Source organism: Hyperolius riggenbachi, chromosome 12 (genome assembly GCF_040937935.1).
Source record: "Hyperolius riggenbachi isolate aHypRig1 chromosome 12, aHypRig1.pri, whole genome shotgun sequence".
NCBI classification, from domain to species: Eukaryota; Metazoa; Chordata; class Amphibia; order Anura; family Hyperoliidae; genus Hyperolius; species Hyperolius riggenbachi.
The window spans coordinates 57,775,329-57,797,079 of NC_090657.1; the positions used below are offsets into that span (position 1 = coordinate 57,775,329).

The 21,751-nt window shown below is 46.1% G+C and overlaps 1 protein-coding gene across 1 annotated transcript in view; it reads left to right on the forward strand.

The window, feature by feature from the left end:
• The first annotated feature begins 230 nt into the window (after positions 1–230).
• Positions 231–21,751, forward strand: part of TOM1L1 (target of myb1 like 1 membrane trafficking protein) — a 136,165-nt gene continuing 114,644 nt past the window's right edge. Inside the window, exon 1 of the mRNA XM_068262551.1 lies at positions 231–556. Coding sequence (XP_068118652.1) covers positions 499–556 — 58 coding nt within the window. The 5' untranslated portion in view covers positions 231–498. The remainder of the gene's footprint in view (positions 557–21,751) is intronic.

A 21,751-nucleotide genomic window follows, 5' to 3' on the forward strand; every position in this document is an offset into this window, starting at 1 on the left:
CTGCCTAAACTGTCTTGTGGATAATCCGGCTCTGCTGGTACCTAAGCTGAATGTATCTATTAGACTGTTATGCTAGTGTTGGTATAGCAGCTGGAATGGAATGCTGAGAATCTGGACTGTGTGTATCTCAGCATCACTGCTGCATTACCAGGGTGACACAGTGACTCTGTGTGCAGGAACAGTATAAACATAGGAGAGAGCAGATCTAGTCTTCTTCTTCCCAGCTTCCCTCCTGTATTAGAGGACTCCAGATCCTCCCTGTTATTATCAGCACACGTGACAGTCACAGTCCACCGAGAGAATTACCTAGAGCTGTTTCCTGGCTTTGTGTTCCACCCAGATCCTTCCCCGCCCCACAGTTCCCAGCCAGGTAACCTTTCTCCGCTCACACAGCTCATGACTCCTGGAAACTGCAAACACAGGGCTGACCTCACTGAATCAACACGCCTCACTGTGGATCTTAACTGGTGAAAGTTTAATGAGTGGAAGGACTGTGGCATGGCTTTCACCAAGAACGTCAAGGACCCTTTTAGTACTCCGGTGGGGCATCTCATAGGTAAGCAATGCCAGAGGTTGTGTGACAACATCTGCAGAGCACAGGAGGCTGGATCTGGTCTCAGAAAGAGTGATTGAGTGCAGGGTCAGGTGTAGACTTTTTGTTGCCTGAGGCAAACTTGTGAGGATCCCCCCCCCCCCCCTTCCCGATTTGGAATGATCGCACAGCACCTGACTATTTACTCTGCTTCATTTAATGTTCTCACATTACATGCTGCAGCTCAACACAATAGCACGCTGGCTGGCTGTGAGTATGTGACAAACTAACTGCTCACCCTCAGCCACTCCATTCCTCCTCAGTCAGGACAACAGTGTGATCTCCTCTCTTCTGCTGTGAAAGTCAAATAAAACACTGCTGCTCTCCTGCCTCCCCCTCCTCACCCACTGTCAGACTCCTCACACAGCACAACAAGCTGCTTTTCCCCAATGATGACCTCTTTACCTCGCTCTCCTTTCGCTTCTCCTCCTACTCTGACTGCATGCTGTAAGTGTAAACAGTACAAACATTCTGCCCCTGTAATCTCTGCCGCCTGATGCAACGGTTTCACCTTGTTTCCTGAGAGAACCAGCCTTGATTGAGTGTTACGGCTAAGGAAAGAGACAGTTAGGGGGCCCATACATCACTTGAGTTTGTGGGTTGGTCGACCTTTCGATCCAATAATTTTATCGGATCGACGGAAAATTGATACAGCAACATGGTCAGCTGACCAAGGATCAATTGGGAATGCTGGCACGATCTAGGTTGCAAGGGCAATGGTAACAGCGTTCGATATACCAAAAACTAACATGGGGCAGCACGGGCGTAGCAGTAAGCATTCTTGCCTTGCAACGCTGGGTCCCCGGTTCGAATCCCAGACAGGTCAACATCCGCAAGGAGTTTGCATGTTCTCCCCGTGTCTGCGTGGGTTTCCTCCTGGCACTCTGGTTTCCTCCCACATACCAAAAAACATACAGATAAGTTGATTGGCTTCCCCCTAAATCGGACCTAGACTACAATACATACACGGATTGTATAGACATAGACATATGACTGTGGTAGGGATTAGACTGTGAGCCCCTCTGAGGGGCAGTTATTGACAAGACAATATACTCTGCACAACGCTGCGTAATATGTCGGCGCTATATAAATACTTAAATAAATAAATAAATAAACAGACCCCCAGACGGTCTTCACAAAAGCGTATGTGTGTCTCCCTTGCCCGTGTGCAGTGTTGAAGGCTCATCTGACACTCCGGCTTGAATCCTGTCGCTACATGCGCCAGTGTCACATGGTACAGGCCTTCAGAGTGATGCCAGAGACTCCAGAGGACAGAGTCGGGTCAAGGTCCTCCAGCACCCAAAGCTGAGCCACCAAAGTGCGCCCCTCCACCCCTCCCACCCCATCCGTCACACACTGATACTTATTAGACTAAGAGGCGCCCCAGGGACCCCAAACCCCTACACCTTAATCTCTAGTTATCTGGCTTGTAGTCACTGCCATGTATCCCCTTTTCTGATTTCTCTCTGCTTCAAACACAATAGGGGAATGATAGCTGAGTGGGTTGTGCGCCCCATGTTACACTTCACCCCTAGGCTGGAGCCTCTCTTGCCTCTCCCTCAGCCGAACCCTGCCAGAGGAAGCCAGGGTTCATGCCAGCATGTGACAGGTAAACCTTCAACACTGGAACTGATTTTTTGCAGGATCTGATCTGTGCATGTGTACACCATCTTTTTGCACAGCATCTGGCAAAGATTTTTATCTGATGGGGAGTTCAGCTCAATAGAATAGACTGTGTAGAATATGCTCTCATACTACATGAAAGGAGGTAAAATTTGTCTGTCATCTTTCATTTTCCAAAGACTTTTATCTGATATGTGTACCCACCTTTAGTCTGTAGGGTACCAAGTCTTAATGACTGTCTGTAGGGTACCAAGTCTTAGTGACTGTCTGTAGGGTACCAAGTCTTAATGACTGTCTGTAGGGTACCAAGTCTTAGTGACTGTCTGTAGGGTACCTAGTCTTAATGACTGTCTGTAGGGTACCAAGTCTTAGTGAATGTCTGTAGGGTACCAAGTCTTAGTGACTGTCTGCAGGGTACCAAGTCTTAGTGACTGTCTGCAGGGTACCAAGTCTTAATGACTGTCTGTAGGGTACCAAGCCTTAGTGACTGTAGGGTACCAAGTCTTAATGACTGCAGGGTACAGAGCCTTAGTGACTGCCTATAGGGTACCGAGCCTTAGTGACTGCCTGTAGGGTACCGAGCCTTAGTGACTGTCTGTAGGGTACCAAGTCTTAATGACTGTCTGTAGGGTACCAAGCCTTAGTGACTGCCTGTAGGGTACCGAGCCTTAGTGACTGTCTGTAGGGTACCAAGTCTTAGTGACTGTCTGTAGGGTACCAAGCCTTAGTGACTGCCTGTAGGGTACCGAGCCTTAGTGACTGTCTGTAGGGCACCAAGCCTTAGTGACTGCCTGTAGGGTACCGAGCCTTAGTGACTGTCTGTAGGGTACCAAGCCTTAGTGACTGTCTGTAGGGCACCAAGCCTTAGTGACTGTCTGTAGGGTACCAAGCCTTAGTGACTGTCTGTAGGGTACCAAGTCTTAGTGACTGCCTGTAGGGAATCGAGCCTTAGTGACTGTCTGTAGGGTACTGAGCCTTAGTGACTGTCTGTAGAGTACCAAGCCTTAGTGACTGCCTGTAGGGTACCAAGCCTTAATGACTGTCTGCAGGGTACCAAGCCTTAGTGACTGCCTGTAGGGTACCAAGCCTTAATGACTGTCTGCAGGGTACCGAGCCTTAGTGACTGGCACTGACTGCCTGTAGGGCACCAAGCCTTAGTGACTGCCTGTAGGGTACCAAGCCTTAATGACTGTCTGCAGGGTACCAAGCCTTTGTGACTGCCTGTAGGGTATCGAGCCTTAGTGACTGTCTGTAGGGCACCAAGCTTCAATGACTGCCTGTAGGGTACCGAGCCTTAGTGACTGTCTGTAGGGTACCAAGTTTTAGTGACTGTTTGTAGGGCACCAAGCATTAGTGACTGCCTGTAGGGTACCGAGCCTTAGTGACTGTCTGTAGGGTACCAAGCCTTAGTGACTGCCTGTAGGGTACCAAGCCTTTGTGACTGCCTGTAGGGTACCAAGCCTTAGTGACTGTCTGCAGGGTACCAAGTCTTAGTGACTGCCTGTAGGGTACTGAGCCTTAGTGGCTGTCTGTAGGGTACCAAGCCTTAGTGACTGTCTGTAGGGTACCAAGTTTTAGTGACTGTCTGTAGGGTACCAAGCCTTAGCGACTGCCTGTAGGGTACCAAGCCTTAGCGACTGTCTGTAGGGTACCGAGCCTTAGTGACTGTCTGTAGGGTACCGAGCCTTAGTGACTGTCTGTAGGGTACCAAGCCTTAGTGACTGTCTGTAGGGTACCAAGCCTTAGTGACTGCCTGTAGGGTACCGATCCTTAGTGGCTGTCTGTAGGGTACCAAGCCTTAGTGACTGTCTGTAGGGTACCAAGTTTTAGTGACTGTCTGTAGAGTACCAAGCCTTAGTGACTGTCTGTAGGGCACCAAGCCTTAATGACTGTCTGTAGGGTACCGAGCTTAGTGACTGTCTGTAGGGTACCAAGCTTTAGTGACTGTCTGTAGGGTACCAAGTTTTAGTGACTGTCTGTAGGGTACCAAGTCTTAGTGACTGTCTGTAGGGCACCAAGCCTTAGTGACTGTCTGTAGGGTACCAAGCCTTAGTGACTGTCTGTAGGGTACCGAGCCTTAGTGACTGTCTGTAGGGTACCAAGTCTTAGTGACTGCCTGTAGGGTACCAAGCCTTAGTGACTGCCTGTAGGGTACCAAGTTTTAGTGACTGTTTGTAGGGTACCGAGCCTTAGTGACTGTCTGTAGGGTACCGAGCCTTAGTGGCTGTCTGTAGAGTACCAAGCCTTAGTGACTGTCTGTAGGGCACCAAGCCTTAATGACTGTCTGTAGGGTACCGAGCTTAGTGACTGTCTGTAGGGTACCAAGTTTTAGTGACTGTCTGTAGGGTACCAAGCCTTAGTGACTGTCTGTAGGGTACCAAGCCTTAGTGACTGTAGGGTACCAAGCCTTAGTGACTGTCTATAGGGTACCAAGCCTTAGCGACTGTCTGTAGGGTACCAAGCCTTAGTGACTTTCTGTAGGGTACCAAGTTTTAGTGACTGTCTGTAGGGTACCAAGCCTTAGTGACTGTAGGGTACCAAGCCTTAGTGACTGTCTGTAGGGTACCAAGTTTTAGTGACTGTCTGTAGGGTACCAAGTTTTAGTGACTGTCTGTAGGGTACCAAGCCTTAGTGACTGTAGGGTACCAAGCCTTAGTGACTGTCTATAGGGTACCAAGCCTTAGCGACTGTCTGTAGGGTACCAAGCCTTAGCGACTTTCTGTAGGGTACCAAGTTTTAGTGACTGTCTGTAGGGTACCAAGCCTTAGTGACTGTAGGGTACCAAGCCTTAGTGACTGTAGGGTACCAAGTCTTAGTGACTGTAGGGTACCAAGTCTTAGTGACTGTAGGGTACCAAGCCTAAGTGATGTCTGAAGGTTACCAGACCTTAACGTACTCTTGATAGCTTACTGGGTAAGGGCTCTGCCTCTGACACAGGGGTCCAGTGGTTGAACCTCGGCTCTTCCTGTCCAGTAAGACAGCACCTATTCAGTAAGGAGACCCTGGGCAAGACTTGGAAGCACTGGGAGATACTTGGAAATTAGAACATTACAATTTTTAAAATTTATATTGTTTTGAGAAAATTTGAACGTTACAGTTTTTTACATTTTTATCGTTTTGAAATTTGAAAGTTGTTGTGTTTGAAATTTTTTGTCTTTTGTATTTACGATTCATTTCGTTTTTGAAAATTATTGCTTTGAAATGTATATTGGTAATTTTGAAAATGACAAGGCTGGGAAGGGAGATGTTACGAAAACATAAAATTTGTACATACAAACAAAATAATATGACAAAAACTAAAACATTGCAAGTTTCAAAACAATAACATATTTCAAAAACTTTAATGTTCTAATGTTGAAAACAATATTTATAGGGTGCCCAAATTTCTGCTTTGGGTGCCGCATTAATGATATTTGCATTAGCAAATTAGGGTTAGGTTTACGTACCACCTGGGGGGGGTCTTAGGGTTTAGGCACCACCAGGGGGGGGTCTTAGGGTTATGCATCACCAGGGGGGTCTTAGGGTTACACACCACCAGGGGAGGCTCAGGTTTACGCACCACCAGGGGGGTCTTAGATTTAGGCACCACCAGGGGGGGTCTTTGTGTTACGCACCACCAGGGAGGTCTTATAGTTACGCACCACCAGTGGAGTCTTAGGGTTCCGCACCACCAGGGAGGTCTTAGGATTAGGCACCACCAGGGAGGGTCTTAGGGTTAGGCACCACCAGCCAGGGGGGTGGTTAGGGTTAGGCACCACCAGGGGGCTCTTAGGCTTAGGCACCACCAGAGAGGGTCTTAGGGTTCTGCACCACCGGGGGGATCCTAGGGTTACGCACCACCAGGGAGGGTCTTAGGGTTAGGCACCACCAGGGGGGTCTTAGATTTAGGCACCACCAGGGGGGTCTTAGATTTGCACACCACCAGGGGGAGTCTTAGGGTTAAGAACCACCAGGGGGGTTAGGTACCACCAGGGGGGAGTCTTAGGGTTAGGCATCAGTAGTGATGTGTTCTGCGTGAGGGTAGGTTAAGCTGTATTAAAATATCAGTAAGGTTTTCTAATGTTTTGTTAACGTTATTAACAATTGAACATGTTTTCAGCTCCACCCCGCACCCAGTTGAAAACTTATTAAGATTTCTGCTTCACCCCTGCGCCCATTTTTCCTCGCTCATCTATTTCACGCACTCATCATTATGTTTGCTTTTTAGCTTGTAATTCCTGTGTGTTCCTTCACTCTGTATATTATTGTGTATTTGCATGTTACATACGAGCTGTGCTACACTCTTAGCATATACAAATGAGAACCATTAGGTCGTCTCTCCAGGTACTAATGTAGTCAGAGTATTGCAGGCCGAATGGCAATTGTTATGTCACATGAACACACTGTACATTGTTTTTATGAGAGCTTTACACTGTCAGATGGTAATAAAATCCCCCTGAGAGCCACCATATTGCACTACAATAGCATCCTGCTCTGTTAGTTAAATAAATAAATATACAGCATCCCACAGGGTGAGCACACGTCTCACATTTTGGCTAATATTTTATTATATCTTTTCATGGGAAAACACTGAAGATAGGATACTTTGATACAATGAAATGTAGTCAGTGTACAGCTTGTATGACAATGTAAATTGCCTGTCCCATCCAAATAACTCAACACAAAGCCATTCATGTCTCAACTACACAGTGGTGTAGTGGTAAGCGCTCTCACCTTGCCGCGCTGGATTCCTGGTTCTATATCCCAGCCAGGGCACTATCTGCACGGAGTTTGTATGTTCTCTCCGTGTCTGTGTGGGTTTCCTCTGGGCACTCCAGTTTCCTCCCCAAAAACATACAAATAAGTTATTTGGCTTCCCCCTAAATTGGCCCTAAACTACAATAGAGATAGAGTTTGCAACGAACAAGGGGTGTTTGCGTTCGCATCGGCAGGTGAACACTTGGCGTGTTTGACCCGCTCCCGCTTGACCCATTATAATGGAGCCAAACTTTGACTCATCACTGCAGAGTCAGCAGACACATGGCAGCCAATGAGCTATCCCTCCAACCTGGACCTTCCCCCCACCTATCAGAAAGCCAGCACAGAAGCCATTTTGCAGTCTGTGTTTGGCTTCTGTGCTAGGCAGATGAGGGACAGTGTGCTGTGACAGGAAAAGAGTTAGGTAGGCCTGTGTTCTGTGTCTTCTCAGTGCAGATTCTTGCTGCTACTAAATTGTCCTAAACAGCTAAGTCCTTAGGGCTGGTACATTGTTTTTCTTGCTATTGTGTTGCTCTTCTGTGTCCAGTGCACACGTTAGTTGCTGTAGACAGGTCTGCTGGTCCTAGTAGTGCACTGACCATAACCCAATAATCCTTCACCACCACTACTGGCATCTAGTATCCACTACTGACCCCTGTATATAAGACCTCAGTGCAGAATCAGTGTTTTTTGGTCACTTAATTGTCATTGAACTACCTCAGCCTGACCACCATAGAGGCTGGAAAACCGCAATCGCCTGCACTCCCATGAACGTGCTCACAAGCATGATGGCCACTACACAAGGATTGCCGCCGAGAGGACTAACATTTATGTCCTGGGGGTGTCAACTAGCAAAAACAATGCAAAGCTCACCTGATGTTATCACTAATGGTCTTTGCAGTTGTTTGCAGTGCATTAAATGCTGTGTTTGGTCTGTCAGTGGGCCTAATCCTTACACTACCTGTTTTAAAGCACTTTATTCCACCAACTTGGGAATGTAATGTGATTTCTGCCCTTTAGAAATTAAAACACAACTCTGCATCAACTACGTAATTTTTGGTGGGACTTTTGCCATGGATCCTCCTCCGGCATGCCACGGTCCAGGTGTTAGGCCCTTTAAACAACTTTTCCATCACTTTTGTGGCCAGAAACAGTCCCTAAAGGTTTTAAAATTTGCCTGCCCATTGATGCCTATGGTGGTTCGCCAGATTCACCTGTTCAAGAACTACAAGAAGGGGACCCCCAGATGCCCACCCCCTCCCAGGAGAAAGGGGTATAGGGGTACATAGTACCTCTTACCCATTTGCACAAAGGGTTAAGTGACATAAAAACAGAACGATGAAAAAGTCCTTTAATATTTTTAATTAACCAAAAATACTTACCTGTACCTTTAAAACAAAATATTCCCATGAGAGACAGCAGGGACTCACACCGGCTGGACAGGTGATGTATTGCTGCATCGGTCGTTGAGGTATCGAACGCTGCTAATGAAGCGATCCCAACCCGCCGGCAATCAAGTAAAATTTTCCACCTGGGCAGATCGGCGGAATCAATTTTCGGATGGCTTTTGCGTTATCGATTTCACAGCAGATTCAATCACAGTGATCAAATCTACTGTCTATAGGCGAGAAATCAGGCTAGTGTATGGGCACCTTAAGGTACAGCTTATGCTTGTCGAGAAAAATTAATTTTGAGGGACCAAAAAAAATTAATTTTGAAGATATCAAAGGTTGGAGAGTAACGGATGTGTTGTGGAAGGTCATTCCAGAGGAGAGGTGAAGCACGTGCAAAATCTTGTATACGTGGAAGGGAGTAGGTAATTCTAGAGGACAAAAGAAGGTCATGAGGAGATCTATAACAAGATTATACTGTAGTAAAAAAATAGTGGAACAGTACTCAACAGTTCATATTACCAATACAGTCCGTATGACTAAGTTCAAATCAATGCATACTTCCTGTTATATTTTCATATGCCTTCCAATAATACTTCCAATAATACTCATTATATAAACAAACGTATATAATAGTATGTTTAAACAAAGATAATTTTATATTTATTATATATAATTATCGTATATTATATCTTCCACCATAAACTTCATTATTCAGTGCAATGTCCAACTGAAAAAATGGTACGCTCCTTAAAGGAGTCATAAGGGGAAAAAGGATAAAATAAGTGGTGCTTACTGGGGGCTTCCTCCGGCCCCAAGCTCCCCCCGCAGCCGTTCGCCGCAAGTCCGTCCCGGTCCCCGGCGATGACCTCAGAGCGACCTCCAGGTTGGCCTGTACTGCGCCTGCGCAAGCGGCGCTGTCAATCACCGACACGTGGGCCAGTGCGGACTGCGCACTACACCGTTGCGATTCCATGGCCGGGAATGTTCTGTGCCTGTGCAGTAGTACTGCTCACCTATGGAGAGGTCCACCGGTGGGTGGGATCACTCTGCTCCACCCCCCTGCCCCATTTGCTGCCCATAGAGGGCTTTGTAAGAACTCGTGTCTCCCAGTGCTTCAATAGATGGGTGGCTCCATAATGTGAATGTGTAAGCATATGTGCAGGATAGAGCCGCCAGACATCAGGTAGTGATGAGCATAAATTACTCCCATGCATAATTACGCATCGAAATACGCAATTATGCATCGTAATCGTAATGCAACATTTTGGAGGAATAGCATAACTAATTTCGTAATTAATTGTTACCATTTGTAATTACGCACAAATTTAGGAGTAATGTACGCATAATTTCATGCCGACTGGCGGTGAATAGCAAAGCCCCCATACATGCTATTACTACCACGATTGCTACATATGTGTGTACAAATTACAAAAAGAACTGTTCAAAAAGATCTTGTTGTTTTTGAGTCAGACTTGCTGCAGATAGGTAGGGTAGGTAGGGAAAGCATTAGCTAGGCCTGTGTTCTTGTTCCTAACTGACTACTTGCTGAAAGCACCCCAAATATCCCTTTTGAGGGCTAGTACATCGGTCTCCTGTTTTTTATTTCGTGTGTGACACTCCACAGCCCACTGACACCCACAGCTGTTCACACTACTGCTATTGTGGCCACATTAAGTTGCAGGCACAGAGTACCACACCAGTGCATTATTTGTAGGAAGATACTGTGATTTCTGCGCTTTGGGGATTAAAACCCGACTTTGCATCAACTTTGTAATTTTTGGTGGGACTTTTGGCATGCATCCGGCCTCCGGCGGCATGCCACAGTCCAGGTGTTAGACTCCTTGAAACCAATTTTCCATCACTTTTGTGGCCAGAAACAGTCCCTGTAGGTGTTAAAATTCGTCTGTCGTCTCGTCTGCAAACATCTGCGGAAGTTTGCAAAATGTGATGTTTGCGATGTCTCTACTACCACTCTGTATAACTGCCGAGTCCTCCATACCGCTGGCTCCATCCACGCTGACCCTGGCCTGAACACTAGCGGTGCACTGTGCCGGGGGTCACACATGACGTCAGCGGTAGCTTCCCTGAGCACTCAGTATAGCTATATTCCATCGGATCAGTGAATAATGGCACACAGTGCCTATGCATAAAAATGGCGCCGCATTAAATAGATATGCTTATCACTATTTATCGTAAGTACTGCATAATGATGGTGCACAGGACAAAGGAGAAAGACGGCACACAGTAACGTTATTTATCAATAGTGCTGTTCATATGCCAAACAGCAGACGTTATTTAACTGCAAAACGGTGAATGGATTTAATGTATCACTGTCAAGGTTAGGGTTAGGCACCACCAGGGGAGTCTTAGGGTTAGGCACCACCAGGGAGGTCTTAGGGTTAGGCACCACCAGGGAGGTCTTAGGGTTAGGCACCACCAGGGAGGTCTTAGGGTTAGGCACCACCAGGGAGGTCTTAGGGTTAGGCACCACCAGGGAGGTCTTAGGGTTAGGCACCACCAGGGGAGATTTAGGGTTAGGCACCACCAGGGAGGTCTTAGGGTTAGGCACCACCAGCGGGGTCTTAGGGTTAGGCACCACCAGGGAGGTCTTAGGGTTAGGCACCACCAGGGAGGTCTTAGGGTTAGGCACCACCAGGGAGGTCTTAGGGTTAGGCACCACCAGGGGAGATTTAGGGTTAGGCACCACCAGGGAGGTCTTAGGGTTAGGCACCACCAGCGGGGTCTTAGGGTTAGGCACCACCAGGGAGGTCTTAGGGTTAGGCACCACCAGGGAGGTCTTAGGGTTAGGCACCACCAGGGAGGTCTTAGGGTTAGGCACCACCAGGGAGGTCTTAGGGTTAGGCACCACCAGGGGAGATTTAGGGTTAGGCACCACCAGGGAGGTCTTAGGGTTAGGCACCACCAGCGGGGTCTTAGGGTTAGGCACCATCAGGGAGGTCTTAGGGTTAGGCACCACCAGGGAGGTCTTAGGGTTAGGCACCACCAGGGGGTCTTAGGGTTAGGCACCACCAGGGAGGTCTTAGGGTTAGGCACCACCAGGGGGGATTTAGGGTTAGGCACAACTAGGGAGGTCTTAGGGTTAGGCACCACCAGGGGGGGGGTCTAGGAGTTAGACACCACCAGGGGGGAGATTTAGGGTTAGGCACCACCAGGGAGATCTTAGGGTTAGGCACCACCAGGGGGGTGATTAGGGTTAGGCACCACCAGGGGGGTGATTAGGGTTAGGCACCACCAGGGGGGTGATTAGGGTTAGGCACCACCAGGGGGGTGATTAGGGGTTAGGGATAGGTACAGAGAGGGTTCTGTGTGAGAGTAGGGTTAGGTATATATTTTATATCACCGCTTTTTACAACGATAAATAACGATACAATGTTAATGATAACGATAAGGCTTTAACGTTAAATAGCGACAAACGAATTATTATTATTTTAAATTATTATTATTATTTTAGAGCCAAATAAATGTGTGCTATATGAATGCTGCACTGGTAATCATTAGGAGGTGTAACAATAATAGGGAGCAGCTCGTGCAGCCACAGGGGGCGCACAGGGCTATGGGGGGCCCCAACTATTAATCTTCCCTCCCCCCAGTATTGGTGTAAAGATCATGTTGGTCACACTTATTTTATAGCCCTAGCAACACTGAAGGGCCCCATTGAAGTTTTGCAGGGAGGCCCCTTGATTTACCTGGAGGTAAGTGTTTTTTTAATACTCCTCATTACATTTTAACTATTTTATTGTTTTAAAGGTACCACCCATTGCCTTTACCATACTTTACACACCCTGTATTGCATTAGGTTAATTTTTAGTCTTGAGGTCAACAGCATGCAGCACACAAGGCCTCCATTTGTTTATTGTGAATAAGGACCAATAGCAGTTTCTTTCTTGCTGTTTAACCACTTCAGCCTACAGTGTCGTTTCACCTTATGCATCCTAGCAACTTTCACCTCCCATTCATTCGCCAATAACTTAATCACTACTTATCACAATAATTGATCTATATCTTGTTTTTTTCGCCACCAATAAGGCTTTCTTTGGGTGGTACATTTTGCTAAGAATTATTTTTTTTAAAATGCATTTTAACAGGATTATTAAGAAAAAAATTGAAAAAATTCATTATTTCTCAGTTTTCAGCCATTATAGTTTTAAAATAATCCATGCTACCATAATTAAAACCCACGTATTTTATTTGCCCATTTGTCCCGGGTTATTACACCATTTAAATTATGTCCCTATCACAATGTATGGGGCCAATATTTTATTTGGAAATAAAGGTGCATTTTTTCAGTTTGCGTCCATCACTATTTACAAGCTTAGAATTTAAAAAATTATAGTAATATTAGCTGACCTAAGCCTGTTTAAAAAATGGGCTCTAGGTCTTTCACCGCCTGCCATGTGCACAACCGCTGCACGCACCCGCCCGTCAATGCATGCGTCGTGTGCACCCGCCTGCCCACTCGGCCAGTCAGCCCGCCTCCTGCCCCGCCCTGCGTCCTGTCCCAACGGCTGTGTCGGTGCAGGGCATGCACAGTAGCGTAAAAGCACTGACACAGGGACACTTTTATTTTATACATAGAGATACTCGCTTGACATGCATATTAAAAAAAGTTCAGACCCTTAGGTAACTATTTATGTTGTTTTTTTTTTGTTTTTCTTTACTGTTTTTTTTTTTTTATTAAAAATTTTATTTGGGATTTTTCGGAGTGGGAAGGTAAACAGGTTATTTTAAATATAATTGATTGTGTATATTTAAAAAAAATAATTATGTAGATGTAGTTTTGCTATTTGGCCACAAGATGGCCAGTGATTTTTTTTATTTTTTTTTGTCCTGTAAGCGAGAGCTCTTGCTTACAGGAACTGAAGGGGTGACGTGGGACATAGAAAAATCTTGGCTTTTCAGAGAAAGCCATCAGTTTTTCTTAAGGTGGCCACACACCATACAATTTTTTAAATATCTGTTCAATCAATTGCAATCAATTTTTCTGACGGATTGTAACATTTCAAAAATATGACCAATGTTCCACACACATATGTTCAATTTCTCCCCCAATTATGATAAAAATGATTGGAAACTCTAACAAAATTGCTAGAGTGTGTATATTAATAAATTGACAATCCAACACACACCATACAATCTTTAGAAAGATTGAAGAAAAATATCTGGCATTCCGGATCGATTAAAATCGAAGAAAACGGGAAATCCGATCGGATTTTTCAGTCGAATAAAAAAAAAAAAACTTTCGGTTTTTTTGGGAGATCCGATCGTTTTTATTGAATTACCGTAAAATCGGATCATTTTATTGTACCGTGTGTGGCCACCTTTAAGGTGGCCACACACCATACAATTTTTTTAAATATCTGTTCAATTTAAGAATTGCAATCAATTTTTCTGACTGATTGTAACATTTCAAAAATATGACCAATGTACCAATATCACTATGTTCAATTTTCCCCCAATTATGATAAAAATGATTGTAAACGCTGAGAAAATTGTTAGGGTGTGTATATTAATAAATTGACAATCTAACACACACCATACAATCTTTAAAGAAATTGAAGAAAAATATCTGGCATTCTGGATAGTTAAAAATCGGAAAAAACGGGAAATCCGATCGGATTTTTCAGTCGAATGAAAAAAAAGCTTTACATTTTTTGGGAGATCCGATCGTTTTTATCGAATTGCTGTAAAATCGGATCATTTTATTGTATCGTGTGTGGCCACCTTTAGGGGGACATAGATGAAGGAATGGGATCAGTATTCCCATTCATTGATCTCAGGTGCAGCGGAAGACAGCGGGAGTGCGTTCGGGAGCGCGTGCGGTGCCGCAGCAGCAGTGTAGGCTATCTGGATGGATATATCCATTTAGATAGACCCAAGTGGTTAAAGTGGGATTGTCACCATAAATATCAAGTTTCAACAGCAACTGGTCTGAATGTATTAAGGCGATAAAGATGCTAATCCTGCATTCAAAACTTTTTCTGCTGTTATGGTTCGGAGTTTTCACATACCTTAGGAGCACCGGCCCTTTAATTGCCATTGCCATCGGCTGGCAAAACAACTGCATGCTGGGGGGTCTTTTTAGCTATAATATATTCCTCCTCTTCCCTTTATTTCCCCCTTCTTCTAATGACATAAGACATTGCACTTCCTAGTATAGACTTCAGTGGGAATGTCTGAAGACGATGGGAGGACGGTGGGTAATGAATACACAATTAGCAAGAGGAGAAAAAAGAGTGAGAGAAGAAATGATGTCAGGATTAGCTTCAATCAAAGGTAACCAAGATGGAAACTGTCTAGAATAGGATTCTCTGCTTTTCCTTTATAAAATTCACAGGAATCATAATGTGGACAGTGCAATACATCTGTTATGTAAGTAGAACTAGTATTTATCTACTTATATACAGTATGTGATTTTATTTCTAAGTTGGCATGGGTGTCACTTGTTAATTAACCACTTGAGGACCCTGGGCTTAAAGCCCCCTAGTGACCAGGCTATTTTTTTATAAATTAGGCCACTGTAGCTTTAAGGCCTCCCTGCAGGGCCGCACAACTCAGCACACAAGTGCCCCCCCCACACACACACACACCTTTTATGCCCACCAACAGAGCTTTCAGTTGGTGGGGTATGATCGCTCCCCCAACGTTTATTTGTTTTTCTATAAATATTTTTTTTGTTTTATTTTTAAATAAATGTCCCTATTTTTTCCCACCCTCCCCTCCCTCCCTCCCCCCACCAGCCAATCACCGTGATCGGCTGTCCTAGGCATCAGCCTATGACAGCCGATCACTCCTGAGCCTGTAGAGGGGACAGGCCATCCCCAGTACAGCGCTGCTGCTGATCGCAGCGCTGTACAGAGTAAATAATGGTTTCGCTGTCTAACAGTCTCCTAGCGGCGATCGCCACTGGGAGGCTGAGCGGCATCGGCAAATCCCCGTCCCAGGACTTTATGCCGACCGTGACGCAGTCACCAAGAAGTTAAGCACACCTGAAGTGAGAGGTATATGGAAGCTGCCATATTTATTTCCTTTTAAAAAATACCAGATGCCTGGAAGCCCTTCTGATCCTGTTTCTAATACTCTTAAGGTGGCCGATCGACCATCCTATTCAATGATTATCGAATCTGATGAAAATCGGTGCCACCAAAAGCATGCCATTGCCCGATCAACGATGTATTGATCAGGCATGCTGTAAAATCTCGAGCCGACAAGCTCGATATTGTGTGCGCGGCAGTAACACCCCCTCCCCTTCCCCGGCGCCCCTGCTTTAATACTTTATCTGACCGGTGTCTGCCGATGTGTCCGCACTCCACTTCCGGATTAGCGCCCCACGTTGCCGTGGTTGCTGGTGCGTTGCACGAACTTGGAAGAGAAGTGTGGACACAGTGGCGGAGACAGTGGCGGAGGTCCATGCACATTTGGGGGGCGTGGCCAGGGGTGGCGAGGTGATCAATTCCTGAAAGATTCACTGAAATCGATTGGGAATCAGCCTGTGACTTATGGTGGCCAACAGATCTCTCGCCGGTCAGATTCGATCGGTCTATTCTTCGATCAGCTTCCAAAAATCGCTAGATGTAGGGGTAGCTTTAGACATAGACCTTAGACAAGCACACAGATCAGGTGTTCCTGACTGAAGTCTGACGGGATTAGCTGCATGCTTATTTCATGTGTGTGATTCAGCCAAAGAGATCAGCGGGGGCTGCCAGGCAGGGATGTGCTCACGAGTAGTTATGAGTAGCTGGCTACTCAAATTCGTGATTCTTATGAGGCTTAATTGCCTCAGGTGTGTGCACGGGGTACAGGGGTTAATTACCCAGATGTCCGGTGCTTCTATGCGTATCACACTCTCGCACGCGTCCAATCGGACGCTTTCCATGTCTCACTACCGCGCACTTCCTCCTTCCGGCCAAAGCTAACTACTCGTGAGTACCTCCCTGCTGCCAGGCAATTGGTATTATTTAACCAGTTGCCGACAGCTCCACGCCAATTGGCGTGAACGCTGCGGCAGCCCCAGGGCCGCTCCGCTCTGATTGGCGTGAACACGGCGGCAGCCCCAGGACCGATCCACGCTGATTGGCGTGAACGGCTTTTTATGGGGCTTGCAGGAGATCGCGCACGCATCTCCGCTTGGAAGGCGGAGCTCCGCCTTCAGTCTCCCAGCGGCTTCAGTCTCTTTAGTCTCAGCCGACCATCCATCATTGGCTGACTGGGGGGGAGGGAGGGAGTTAGGGGGAAAAAAATAAATAGGTAAATTTATTTAAAAAAAAATAACAAAAATATTTATTAATATAAATAAATAAATAAATAAATAAACACTGGGGGAGCGATCAGACCCCACCAACAGAGAGCTCTGTTGGTGAGGAGGAAGGGGGGGGGGGGGGGGAATCACTTGTGTGCAGAGTTGTGCGGCGCTGCAGCGAGGCCTTAAAGCTGCAGTGGCCTAATTTACAGAAAAATGGCCTGGTCTTCTTTAGGGGGGTCCTCGAGTGGTTAAATGAAATAAATATGGCAGCCTCCTTATCCCTCTCACTTCAGGTGTGCTGTAGCACAAGAAACACTTGCAGTTTGTACATAGAGAAAGAAAGAAGTCTTGTGATCTATAGTATGCGCTGCGGCTCTGCAGTTTGCACGCGGCGATGTCACTTAGCAGTGACTGGCAAATAGTGTGTCAGGGTAAATGAATGGTTTGGCGTGACATATGACAGAGGAACCAGGGCTAATAATTAACTCCTGACATGACGCGGAGGAACGGCAGAGCCTGTGTCATCCGCAGCCAGCCCGCATTTATTGCTTAATTGTCAATAGTTCAGCAAAGCCTTTCACTGCACGAAACAAGAAATGAAATAATAACATGACTTCCTTTCAGCTTACTCATCTAAAAGCAAACCTGAATTCCTGTTTCCTCCTCTCGACCTTTATCTCTGTCATATTTTATATACAGAGAGAGCATCACTTCATCCCCGCACATCTAGAAATGCTATCTAGGGCTGCAGAATATTTTGTCTTCACAGGGCAGTTTTGAGGCATAGGCAACCAAGGCAGATGCCTAGGGTAACACAAGCAGGGTAGGGCACCATTAAGCTATTCCTAAAGCAAACCTGAATTTCTGTTTCCTCCTCTCGACCGTCATCTCTGTCATATTTTACATACACAGGTAACATCACTTCATTGCCGCCAGGGCCGGCCTTAGGTTTCACAGCGCCCTGAGCATAACCAGATTTTGGTGCCCCCCCCATTCATCCTGTTCACACGCACGCACGCACCCACCCACCCACACAGTGACAGTTAGTGACAAGACAATATATACTCTGTACAGCGATGTGTAATATGTCAGCGCTATAAATACTTAAATAAATAGTGTATATATACAGGATCTTCTCAAAAAATTAGCATATTGTGATAAAGTTCATTATTTTCTATAATGTACTGATAAGCATTAGACTTTCATATATTTTAGATTCAAATACACACAACTGAAGTAGTTCAAGCCTTTTATTGTTTTAATATTGATGATTTTGGCATACAGCTCATGAAAACCCAAATTTCCTATCTCAAAAAATTAGCATATTTCATCCGACCAGTAAAAGAGAAGTGTTTTTAAAACAAAAAAAAGTCAACCTTCAAATAATTATGTTCAGTTATGCACTCAATACTTGAGTATTAAGCTCATCCAGAGTGTTGGATCTTGCGTCTCTCAACTTTCTCTTCACAATATCCCACAGATTCTCTATGGGGTTCAGGTCAGGAGAGTTGGCAGGCCAATTGAGCACAGTAATACCATGGTCAGTAAACCATTTACCAGTGGTTTTGGCACTGTCAGCAGGTGCCAGGGCGTGCTGAAAAATGAAATCTTCATCTCCATAAAGCTTTTCAGCAGATGGAAGCATGAAGTGCTCCAAAATCTCCTGATAGCTAGCTGCATTGACCCTGCCCTTGATAAAACACAGTGGACCAACACCAGCAGCTGACATGGCACCCCAGACCATCACTGACTGTGGGTACTTGACACTGGACTTCAGGCATTTTGCCATTTCCCTCTCCCCAGTTTTCCTCCAGACTCTGGCACCTTGATTTCCGAATGACACGTAAAAGTTGCTTTCATCCGAAAAAAGTACTTTGGACCACTGAGCAACAGTCCAGTGCTGCTTCTCTGTAGCCCAGGTCAGGTGCTTCTGTCGCTGTTTCTGGTTCAAAAGTGGGTTCATGCTTCCATCTGCTGAAAAGCTTTATGGAGATGAATATTTCATTTTTCAGCACGACCTGGCACCTGCTCACAGTGCCAAAACCACTGGTAAATGGTTTACTGATGCTAGTATTACTGTGCTCAATTGGCCTGCCAACTCTCCTGACCTGAACCCCATAGAGAATCTGTGGGATATTGTGAAGAGAAAGTTGAGAGACGCAAGACCCAACACTCTGGATGAGCTTAAGGCCGCTATCGAAGCATCCTGGGCCTCCATAACACCTGAGCAGTGCCACAGGCTGATTGCCTCCATGCCATGCCGCATTGAAGCAGTCATTTCTGCAAAAGGATTCTCGACCAAGTATTGAGTGCATAACTGAACATAATTATTTGAAGGTTGAATTTTTTTGTTTTAAAAACACTTTTCTTTTATTGGTCGGATGAAATATGCTAATTTTTTGAGATACGAAATTTGGGTTTTCATGAGCTGAATGTCAAATTCATCAATATTAAAACAATAAAAGGCTTGAAATACTTCAGTTGTGTGTATTTGAATCTAAAACATATGAAAGTCTTATGTTTATCAGTACATTACAGAAAATAATGAACTTTATCACAATATGCTAATTTTTTGAGAAGATCATATTTTATATATATATATATATATATATATATATATATATATATATATATATATATATATATATATATATATATATATATATATATATATATATTTGTGTTGTGTTACACTTTGCTTTGATCTTATGGGGTCAGCTCAGCTGGGAATATATCTGCTGGCTGCTGTATATTATAAGCAACTAAAAGGGGATCTGGTAGCTTAAAGGTAGCCATACACTGGTCGATTTGCCAACAGATTCGACCAACTGACAGATCCCTATCTGATCGAATCTGATCAGAGAGGAATCGTATGGCTACCTTTTACTGCAAACAGATTGTGAACCGATTTCAGCCTGAAACCGTTCACATTCTGTTGTGGTGGTGATGGTGCTGCCGCCGCTCCCCCCGCCCGCCCGCATACATTACCTGCTCCGCCGGCGCGACTCCAGTCCCCAGGTCACCGCTGCTCCGTCTCCGCTCTGGTCTCTGGCCCCGGCATGCTTTACTTCTTCCTGCCCGGCAGAAAGTTTAAACAGTAGAGCGCCCTCTACTGTTTAAACTTCCTGCCGGGCAGGAGGAACTGAAGTATGCCGGAGACCAGCGCGGACACGGAGCAGCGGTGACCGGGGGTAGTCGTGCCGGCGGAGCAGGTAATGTATGCGGCTCTATTGCATTGGTCGTCGGGTACTCGAACGCCGCTAGCGACGCGCTCCCTACCCGCGGGCGATGGACGCTAATTTTCCGCATGGAGCGATCGACGGGATCGGACGAAAAGGATCGAAATTAAGCGTGTAGCGCGAACGATTGGCAGCAGATTCGATCCCAGTGATCGAATCTGCTGTCGAAACGGCGGCAAATCGGGCCAGTGTATGGCCAGTTTAAGCCCATATATAGCCTAAGTATATATATATATATATATATATATATATATATATATATATATATATATATATATATATATATATATATATATATATATATATATATATATATATATATATGGGATGGGGAGCGGAGCCTTACTTTTAGTTGGGGAGATGGCCAGCCCAGGTCTCGAGGGACAGTCACACCGACTGTCACACAGCCAGGTCAGGGCAGGGTGGCTGGCACTGTGCCACTGAACACGCTTCCATCCTCCTCCTATCATGGGGCCAGCAGCGTGGGGAGGAGACTCTCACACTACCTCCAGGAGGCTGCAGCAGTTGTTGCTGGTCTTCGCCCCTCATCACCCCCAGCGGTACCAGGGGGCGGAGCCAGAGGGAGACAGTCGAGCAACTAAGCCGGAGCCCGCAGCCGCTGGCCGCCGCTGCAAGTGAGCAAATAAATTAACAATATGCGGCCGGGTGGCAGGAGAGCGGTGCCCCCCCTGGAAGCCGGCAGCCTGGCGCCCTGAGCGATCGCTCCGGTCGCTCAGGTCAAAGGCCGGCCCTGATTGCCGCTCATCTAGAATCGCTATCTAGGGCTGCAGAAGGTATTGTCTTTGCAGGGCAGATTTGAGGCATAGGCAAATCAGGCAGACGCATAGGGTGACACAAGCAGGAGGGTACACCACAAAGCTATTCTTAAAGGGGGCCTGAACTCAGAACCTCCTCTCTGCTCTAAAAGATGCGCAACAGCATAATATAATATTTAAAGAAAAACATCTCTCTGCTACAGCTGATATAAATCCTGCAAGAAAGCTGCAGGGTGTGTACTTCCTGCTTTTATGGAAGCAGACATATTGCTAACATCCTCTGTTTATCAATTAGCTCTCTGCCGTGGCAGTCAGCTGACACAGGAAGAGATCAAATTTACAACTTATGCTTAGTCACAGGGAAGGGGGACTTAGACAGGCTAAACTCTCTAAACACATACAGGCCTAGAGCCTTGTACAGTACATTTGCTAGATGGTTCTCAATGGAGGTAGCTGCTCAGGGCCACTTCTGCTAAAAATCTAGCATGTGTACAGCGACCACCGACCTCTCTCTGTGCCTTGGCCAGCGATTGGCCTGGCGGATCAACTCAGCTTAGGGATGGCTGAGGGCATTGTTCTCCCCACTAGCCCCGCCTACATGTGCCGCTCTGCCAGACCCCTCCCGCCTGTATAGCAACAACACGCGTTGCCACCTTGTAGAGACTCTGCCTCGCACTGTCGTATGAGTGATTGAGTCGGATCCCTCCTTAGAATAGGTTCACTCTTTTAAAAACTTATCCGTGGCTACGTTGTTTTGGCCTGGATCATATCAATGTTAAAAAAGCAGCCTTCTTCACTCAGTTTCAAAATGGATCCGTCTGCATTCCGGGGGATTCGTTTTGAAAAACTGAACGGACAGTCCGAATTTGCATGATTTTCACGGATACACGGAGGGGTACTGAAAATCATTAGTGAGACGGATCCCCCTCTACACAGGCAGATTTGGACAGTTCTATGTCTTAGCCTGTGGGTGGGGAGGAGGCCCCATGCTGGAGGAGGTAGCAGCCAGGACGGGGTGACAGCGGGTGGCGTGGAGGGGGGGGGTCGACCCCCCCTCTCCTGGGTCCCCTATCCCCGATCCCCCTCCAGCTATTTGTGCAAAAGATGTTAAAATGTAATATCTGCAGCGA